The sequence below is a fragment of the Melanostigma gelatinosum genome (assembly GCF_949748355.1).
Source record: "Melanostigma gelatinosum genome assembly, chromosome: 21".
NCBI classification, from domain to species: domain Eukaryota; kingdom Metazoa; phylum Chordata; class Actinopteri; order Perciformes; family Zoarcidae; genus Melanostigma; species Melanostigma gelatinosum.
Window position 1 is genome coordinate 3632587 of NC_136654.1, and position 10067 is coordinate 3642653.

The following is a 10067-nucleotide window of genomic DNA, read 5'->3' on the forward strand; positions in this document are numbered from 1 at the left end:
AGGGAGTAGAGGAGCACAAATGGACGATAAATGAACAATAAATGTATCTTTTGTCTTTCTCCCTCTCTCCATCTCTGCGGATCCATCCATCTCCTCTCTCAACACGTTCTCCAATCCCTCCCTCCTTTCATCTCTATCTCTTTTCTTCCCTTCCCGCTTTGGATCGCTTCACCACTCGGTGCCCTCTCTCCGTCTCCAGGCATGGCTGACAGAGATCCACGAGTACGGTCAGCAGGACGTGGTCATCATGCTGCTGGGCAACAAGGTGAGACCCTGTTGCCAACACTGGGATATGGACGGACAGATGGACCCAATAGAGGGAGGGACGGGAGGATCATGGAGGGGGGTATGGCGGGAGCTGGAGTGGATTCATGGATGTGTCTGGAGAGAGGGAAAGAGATGTACAAAACGTTTCTCTCAGGTGTTGGCGGAGACCAAACCCGAGCTCAAGAAAGAGTAAATGAACCTGCATTTCCAAATGTATGCTGATGTTTCTCTGTGTCTGTTGAAATTGTAAATAAGGCAACTGTTTGCACATTTTGTAAGGCGATAAAATATCAGTTGTAATATTTGTTTTGCTTGTTACGGAGCTGCCCTGCATCCAAGTGAACCAAAATCAGTAATTAATGCAGTCAATGTCTGATACATCTTGTTTCTTTGACATTTATCTCCAAATCCTGTTTTTCAGGAGAGATGGTCGTGAAAATCTAAACCGAAAATAGCAAATAACACAAAGTGATGACACACATGTATATGTCAAACGTGGACGACAAACTTCTACGAATTCCCTCATTAAACAGTCTGTGTGTGTGTGTCTAACTTGATAGTGTGCGTCCATTGTTTTCCAGGTCGACTCCACGCATGACAGGATGGTGAAGCGAGAGGAGGGAGAGAAACTGGCAAAGGTGCTTCCTAGTACACACACACACACACACACACACACACACACACACACACATACACACATTCACATTCAATTTGACACATGTAACAAGGATAAGAGACATACTGTGCTCTGAAACTCTGAAACTCCCCCCATGTAGCTGCTGTGTCTTGATCAGTGTGTGCAATTGCGTATTCATGGAGGCACAGACTGTTGTTATTGTTTGGAATAAATGACGGGGGCTCGCTAACTTCATTTTCCACGCCATGTTTCGCTCTGAGAGGCGTGTTAGAATAAATATGAAGAGAAGTGAGAAAAGCGCTGCAGCTGTCAAGGTGGAGACACACACACACACACAGCGGGAATATTGACATGTTTATACAGACACACACACACACACACACAGACTCAGACATAATGAGATTGCAATACCTGGGAGCATCTTTCATCGACAACACACTGTTCAGTTTCTTTCTTATAAGTTACAACAAAGAGGGGAGACAGTTTGTTTTCAAAGCCAGAAACATCAGCACCCATCAAAATGATTGTTGAATTGTTGGTATCGACCTAAACCGAAATGAATCTTAAACCTAATTCTTCTTTCGGCGTCAGACACACAAGAGTGCCAAGTCCACATCACGGAACTCGCACACACACACACACACACACACACACACACACATCCCTGATGACAGATGTTTCTCTGTGCAGGAGTTTGGAGTGCCCTTCATGGAGACGAGTGCTAAATCTGGACTGAATGTGGAGCTGGCCTTCACTGCAGTGGCCAAGTGAGTCACACACAAACACAAAACGCCGCAGCATGAAGGAACACACAATGGCAGAGCACACAAACTCTCAAAAGTTCCCAAGCGATGAAAACTAGAACAGTATACTGGCCCTTGAGTTCCATAGCTCTGGTGTTCATCGCTATAATTGTGCACTTGTGCCGCGCTAGAATGGGAAAACGTGACGTTTGGAGGATGGGAATTAAGAGTTTTAAGTGGGTACACGAATGTGTTGCATTTTTGTGAACCTGCTCTCCTTTTTTCTTGAACACTGATATTAAACTGACATGAAACTGATATTAGAATGAATTGCTGCTCTAGACATGATGTGGAGAAAAGTACTTTTTTAATAATAATAATGATGAACTTCCAATAATCCATTCCCACCGCCAACTCGTGAATAGCAGCTCGGTCAGTGACTCTACGTGTCAAACTATGATGCTCTAGGTGGCCCCAGTTATGTTGTGAGTAAAGGAGGAGGTCAGGTGACCACGGTATGAAGAGCGATAGTAAACACAGGACTTTCACTCAGGAGACCCTGTTCGAGTCCCGTGTGAAACCAGAAGGCAAACTTGCCCTATTTTAAGTTACGTAAGTAAAGTTATTAGAACTGTTAGAACTTCTCTTGGTGAGAACATCAGCCTAATGCCATAAACAGTTAAAGAAAGGACAATGCCCTCTGTCTTGAGGTGTGTGTATATATATATATATATATATATATATATATATATATATATATATATATATATATATATATATATATATATATATATATATATATATATATATATATATATATATATATATATAACCCAGAGGTTTCTGAACAGGCGACACACTTTTGTGTGAAGTTATTTGAGGTCTTTTATGCTCATTTTTAAAAACTCTGGTAATGATAGATGGATGACAGGAGGGTCATTTATTTTCGACATAATAGACATTTGTATTTGTTCCCTACAGCGATGGTACCTTAAGCATTCAAATAGAAAGAGACAGAAATGAAGAATCCAGCTGTTAGAATGAGATTACTATCCAAACCAAAAGTTAGTATTGACAGCAAGACATCCGATAGTTTCTTCCATTATTTCCATCTCCTGTTTCTTTATAACGAGGATGCTATTTTAACTCTGTGTCTCACTTAAATGTGTGGTGTCGGACAGTTCGTGTGGGAGTTGTTTTGCATTCATAGCCTCGTTATGGCAACAGGCTGGCATTGTGAGGTGTTGCCAAGGATATCGTGACAGTCTGGCACACGGCACCATGCAGATACGGAACATGAGACCAGCTCTGCCCTCCAGCTCATGTTAACGCCGCTTCACTTTTTACATCCTCCTCTTTTTTTTGCCTGCTCGCTCCAAACTTCTCCATCCCCTCTCATCCCTCACTCTTCTACCCCATCGTGCTTTAGTCCATTTCACTTTGTGAGTGCTTTATTTGCATAAAACACACAAGTGCTTTGTGCTAACTAAAAGCCTCAAAAAAAAAAACCAGTCACCTGGAAACCGTGATAATGATGCTTGTCAACAACATGAATTGACTACAGTGACGTAAGCATCGTGCATCTATTAATATGCTTTAATTGTTCTTTGAAAATGAATTTTCTTCTTCCTCACTTGTTTTTGTTGCTTGGATTTTGTTTGTTTTTTACAGTGAAAGAGAATCCAGGTGTTCTGTACAGAGGTGCAACAGGTCACCATTCTGTTCGCGCTAATGAGCTAATTAAGAGCAACATTGAGTTTTCCCTGATGTAGATTTGAAGTTCTGGCTGTTGCTTCATATCTGACGGACTGATATGAGAGTCATAAACATCTTCTTTTCTTACTTTGGACAATCACTCTATTTTCTAAAATGTCAAACTAATTGTGGGGGAAAAAAAACATAAAACATGTTTTTGTGATCTTTACTGCACGTGTGTGGACGCGATGTCTCTGGAACGCCTTGAGGGAGTTTCATTACATCTCGCTCTGGAGGAGTGTGTGTATCTGGATCAAGTTTCCAAGAGCTGAAATTAATGGAAAAATCTGGATTGTCACGTTCTGTTCGGAGGTATTTGACTGCCGCGTTCACCAATTTGGGGAAAATGTGATATTTCTGTACCGAGGAAAACCACGAGCAATTTGAAAACGGCTGTGCTCTGTCGCCACCTGTCAGCAGCAGAGTGAGCGCAGCCTCATGTTTCTGTCTCTCTCTTTCAGAGAACTGAAGCACAGGACCATGAAGGAGCCCGACGAGCCAAAGTTTCAGCTGCAGCAGTACGTCGACAAAGAAATGAGGACCGCCGGCTGCTGCCGCTCGTAGACCGTTTCCTTATGCCTGCTGGTGTGTGTGTGTGTGTGTGTGTGTGTGTGTGTGTGTGTGACAGAGAGAGAGCGAGAACAGGCACATTCCACATGGCCAGTATGCTCTCTCTCTCGACCCACCTATCCTCCGCAACTGTGAATGTAATATAACTCCGATACATGCTTGCACATACACGTGCATGTACACACTCGTGTACGGCTCTGTTCGTAAGTACTTCATAGCTCGGTCAATCCATTTCATTCACGAGTGGGATGTACATATTATAAATGTAAGTTTAATTTGGTGCCCTGAAGCTTTGTAGTTTGTAAATGCCTGTCTTGTTGAAACAGAAGAATACAGACACAAATCTGTTGAACATCAAATCAATCTGAAAGTAAATAGAAATGAATAGATGAACATATTTGTACAGATACAATATTGCACCTAATGCAAGCTGCCAAATGGCACTGTGTGCCGTTGTGTCATTATACTGACGTGTGGAATTTATTTTGAGCTCTTTACCTTTCATACGCAGATTGTTCTGTGAAGTATTTTAGCATTAAGAACCTCCCTCTGTAATTTTAGACGATGTTAAATGTAGAAAAACTAGATCGTCAGCAAAGAGACGGACTCTACTCTGACTTTTACAGATTCACTCGTTTTGATTCACCCTTGAATTGCCCTGACCAGCTGTTATCACGACCAATAGTACGCTTCAGACAGGGCAAGATGGGCAAACTGCAACTACCTGCATGTTGTGAAATGAAATATGTGGTTTGATTCAAGCAACAAAACTGCTTTAGGTTTCAGGAAAGGTTTGGGTTAAAATAGGTATTTGGTGATGTAACTAAAGTAATATACATAAGATAAGTACCTAGTATGTTACGTATATTGCATATGTAATAACCTAAAATAAGTCAATGTGTTGACACAAACACTCCTGGGTGAAAGTCCTGTGTTTGTTTGACCCATCCCTCCACAAGACCAAAGCGGTTGGCAGATTTGGGGTGAAATCAGTTCCGTACATGCTTCGCTGCAAGAGGAGAGTGCTATTCTTTCAAAGAAGTCACTCCCAGCATGGTCATTCTTGAGAGAAGGAAAGAAAAGTGCAGGAGACAAATAACATCATTTTTTGTGACACAAAGCAACAGGGTACATGTAAAATCTGGTTCTAACTGGGATTCTTTTTTTATGTATTGATCGTTTAAGGTTCATTCTTGACTTTGGAAACAGAAGTTGGGGGAAATAAATATATTGTCACTGGCTTTTCATGGAGCTTTTCGTCACATCTCACTCACTTCATCGGCACATGGAGTCGATCTTCTGATGAAGTCGGGATTGACTCGGTCAGCTTTAACATGACTTGGCAATATTGACTTTTTAAATATTCAACAGATGACGACCAAGAGATGTGGCGGAAAGCTGCAGATGAAGCTCGTGAGTGGACTTAGTTGAGTAGTGCTGGTTTGAGATTGAGGTTCTACATCACATCTCTTATCCTCCACTTTTTGTACGTATACTTTTGAATTTTCAACGATACAGAATATTGTATAAATCTCAATGTTAAACAACAGATGTTTAGATTTTTTGTTCCTCTACTTCGCCAGGCTTGATTTCAATGCTTAAAAATGTCAAAGCGAGATAAAATACACACGAACACAGCCGATATGCAAAGTGGCAGTCTTGTACATTTCAATCATGACCCGAACATGTAACAAAGTGAATCTTGTAGAAGTGTTTAGAATTTGTGAAACCGAGAGGAAGGTTTGACTGAAGCCTCTTTCTCGCTTGCTTTTCCCTCCGGGGGTTTTGTAACAGCTTACCTGTTGCGTAGAGACGTACCAATTCTTATTGGCTCTTTGATGAACTGTGGCATTCCACGGGCATCTTTTTCTTTTTTTGTGAAACGTTTCATCACAGATGGTTTCATTCTGCCCTCTGTTCGTGTTGAAAATATAAATTGTACCATGAAATACCATAAATACAATTAAGTTTGCGTTCAATAAGTGCTTACACTTCATCTTGATATCCAGATTTGACAATAGATTTTCAGTATGAATCATAGTAAACTTGTTATCTGTACACTGTATCTTCACTGAAATGATTTGTATCGTATCGATCTCCAGTGTTCACAAATAAAGAATCAAATCAACAGTGAATGAGTTGTTCTTGCCTGCAGACGGCCAGCGTGGGTCTACAGCGCCGCCATGTGGCAGAGTCCTGTCATTGCTGCTTAGATGTGTCTGATGTAGCGCCATCTCTTTACATTGGAACATTTAATCCGGTTTGTGTTGCTTTTACGGCGACACACACTCAACACATGACCCGTTTTGCTCCCCTCACCTTCTTTTCTTTTTTTGTCCAACCTCCGGTACCCGCTTATGGTCTCAGGTCCGGAATAGACTTGTCCTGGAACCCATTGAAGGCCCCTTTTGTTGGACATACCACAACAGCGACTGCACTGACTCCGGATCAGCAGAGACCAGAAGAGTGGCTCCTACTGGTCAGCAAGCCGTACCAGCAGCACTGGGACAAGAATGGTGTGGCTTGAATACAGGTGGGTGTATTAAACATACAGGAGGAAGTTAAATGTGTCTCCTCTTTGCTTTATTTACAGTTTCAAACCACATTAATCATTCAATGTTATGACGTAGTTCGTGCCTGCATCCAGCTTTCTGTTGACCTTTTGAATCTTCGGTAGCTTTGAAGTGACTGATTCTTCAATACCGCATGAAATATGACTTCATGGATATAGTACGTACGGTACACTGGACGAATAAACTTTAATTTCCACACATGTTTAGTTATTTATATGTGGAGATTTCCATTTTTTTGTTTCAGGCCTGCGAATGTCTTGGACGTAATTTAAAGAGACAAGCAAAACAAGAGTTGAGATTAAAAATAAATCACACCGAAATAGAATGAAAGAAATGTGTACACACCTTGAACTCTTACCCGTGCCTGTGTACACGGGTGGAAGCCAGGCCTCATAGAAACGTACGTTGTTAAATGACGCAGAGTGCATTCAAGGCTTTTTGCTGTTTATTTAAAGGACGAGTTTGTAGGATTTAGTGGCATCTAGTGGTGAGGTTGCATATTGCACCCAACTGAATATAATCAATATTATATTGTATGTTATAAAAATGATATTCCCTTTCTGCCAGAAGATCCCCTTTAATCCTACACACTACTCCTTTAAGTAGCAGCTCTGTTGTATATATCTTCATTGATTTGATAGTTTTCACCTCAGTAATAAAACATCTCAAAGGCTGCTGAGACAGAATGAAGTGTCAGATGAAATGTTGTAATTGATGTGCCCTGTAATTCACTGTTCAGTCTTCTGCGATTTAAGTGTCACTTCATCCTGCGAAGCAGCCAGTAAGATCCTGTGTGCCCATAGAAATGTTTATGATACCTTAAACTGCATGATGCAAGTAGGTGGGAGGGAGCGTGGAGACTGCGAGGCCGGGCCAAACTAACCTCGGGGCAAGGTGTGTAGCGGTGTGGGTGTGGAGCATTGGGAGTAGAAGAAAATAATAAAATAAACGTTTTCTTTCGACTCAAATATAACACAGTGCAAGTTCAGGAACATTTTAACCTGAGAGCCTCTCTTCATCGGTCAATACCTAATCCACCATGACGTTCTGTAACAGGGCAGAAGAAAGGGGAGGAGGAGGAGGAGGAGGAGGAAGAGGAGGATGACCAACAGCAGGTCAACACAGTATGACACAAACAAATGTCATACAGGTGAGCAAGAGAACATCATGACCCGCTGCAGGAAGTGAAGATACATTTATATCAATTTTTATTTAAAATTTTTATTTAATTTAATTTTTTGTTAATTTCTTTGCACATTTTAGCACTGAAAATAATCGTGAAGCTTTAATCTGTGGGGACTGCAGACCCACCATGACTATCTCAGCACACAATGCTTTCAGCCACGCTGGCAGCTCGGACATTCGTGCAAAACACACCAAAGCTTTTGCACGTATTTAAAAAAATAAAGAAAATGACGACTGTAGCTAACAATCTAAAGACACGGCTCATTTAAATCCCACTAAATATGACCTCATAATATCGAATACTACCCCCTCATGACGAGAAATGAATTCTAATACACGAAGCAGGCCACTCAAATTCATCATCTCTAGTGACGTAGTGCAATACAGGACATGCATTTTCATCTGGCATTTTTTGAATATGTTTCTAGAAAGCCCAGACTGACTAGGAAAACACTTTGTTGCAGAATAAAAAAGTCCCCTCCACTCCGAAACATGTCCTGCTCTTTGTGACATCACCTGGAGTTTCTCTGTGCTTAAATCTCAGTTCAGCTCATGCTCATGTTGGCAGGATTTTGTGAATTTAGCAGGATTTTGAACAATTTAGTTCTAATTTCGGAGAAATCTGCAGGCTCAGATGAATGACGCCATAACATCACATCATTTCAAATGAGTCCAAATTTATTCCATGTTCATTAAGACAGATTAGGATTTTAGGATCCTTCGATATGCTTTGAGATGCCCCAAGAACCTCCACTAGCCAACTATGAGGAGTCTTATCTTGAGCTCAGTTTTCTACACTGTTAACACAGTAATTTGAATGAGGTTGGTTTTCTTCAGGCTTTCAGTTTAGACCAATTTGCCCACAACTTGGTGGTGAAGACGAAGACATAATTAATCTTAATAGCGTTCCTGTCCTGTCCTGTCCTGTCCTTTGGCTCAATCTCGTGTTCTCTTTCTGTTACTGTGTCGCTCGCTGCGAGGGGAAAATCCTTGTCCGTGCCTACGCGATCGACAGGCCTCTCACTCAGACTCTGACTAATAGTTTTTCCAATTTCCTTAAAACGTCCCAGCCTGGAACAGTATGACAATGACGCCCACAAACATCCCCCCCCCCCTCTCTCCCTCCTGTCTACGACATTCATTGGCACTCATTAGAAGGTGGGCCTGACCTGAATTAGTGTTGTCACACATTGGGTCATGGAACACTGACTTTAATTAGAGATGAGTGGCAGGCATGCTGACCTGATCTTCTTTGGCAACCGCGCTGCAACTAGACAAAGTATTTAAAGTGTGACCGATTGATCATTCATTTCATCAGCCACGTTTCCCAAGCTGTTATAAACCTCACATATACCGCTAGTGTTGCTTAATGAATCACAATCGCATGCGATCACACATAAATATCAATCTTCCATCATGCAAAACAGAAATGAAGTTTTCACACTCATGATCAGGCAGTGGTGGTCGGTAACCAAGTACATTTACTGTACTTAAGTACACATTTGAGGTACTCTTTTCATGCCACTTTCAGACTGTATATTGTACTTCTTCTCCACCACCACTACATGTATCTGACAGCTGTAGTTGCAATGTAAGAGTTCCTCAAATATAATTATAAATGACAACACTCAACAATACATCGGCCTACAAGTGCAGCTAAATGATGAGGCAGTCATCTTTCATGTGATAAAATGTCCCGTTTCCAGCTCCTCAAATGTCACACTTTCTGTGTTTACTGAGTAATCTTACATCTAATACTTCAAATATTTGTACTTGGTATTGTGATGCAGTGTGATATCAGTACTTTAACTGACGTAAAGGATCAGAATACTTCTTCCACCGCTGTGATCGGATCAACAGTGGCCCTCTGCAGTCAAACTGGGTCAAGCTGCAATGCCTTCTATGCTCAACAGGGGTCAGACTTTTACCAACAGATTTGCTGTGTGGCCACAGGCAGCACCTGTTGCTCACTGCTGTGTTGTTCACTAAAGACTGAACTGATGTGAGAAATGAGGAGAAAACTTTGTGCTTTACATTTTTAAGATGAACTGTTTTTGAAACAGCTAAATGGGTCCGACAGTGTGATACATCCTCTGGTGTCTCTGGTGATTTTCATGCGTTCCAGCCTGGAACTTTACATCAATTTGCTCAGAATTAGCGCCGCGGCCATTTTAATTATTGCAAATGAGTTATATAATTTGCACCATTACCATACAATATCTTCCATTCGTACTCTCGTGGCCACGTAATGTATACAATCGAGCAGCTGATGTGTTACGTCGCGCTGAAGTAATGCCGACGGGTCACGTGTAGACTCGTGTCACAACCTAAAGATCG

At 41.5% G+C, this 10067-nt stretch overlaps 1 protein-coding gene across 1 annotated transcript in view; it reads left to right on the forward strand.

The window, feature by feature from the left end:
• Positions 1–6043, forward strand: part of rab26 (RAB26, member RAS oncogene family) — a gene marked incomplete at its 5' end in the record, with an annotated part of 41956 nt that extends 35913 nt beyond the window's left edge. Inside the window, 4 exons of the mRNA XM_079293876.1 lie at positions 200–265; positions 849–905; positions 1595–1671; positions 3864–6043. Coding sequence (XP_079150002.1) covers positions 200–265; positions 849–905; positions 1595–1671; positions 3864–3966 — 303 coding nt within the window. The 3' untranslated portion in view covers positions 3967–6043. The remainder of the gene's footprint in view (positions 1–199; positions 266–848; positions 906–1594; positions 1672–3863) is intronic.
• Between the last annotated feature and the right edge of the window lie 4024 nt (positions 6044–10067).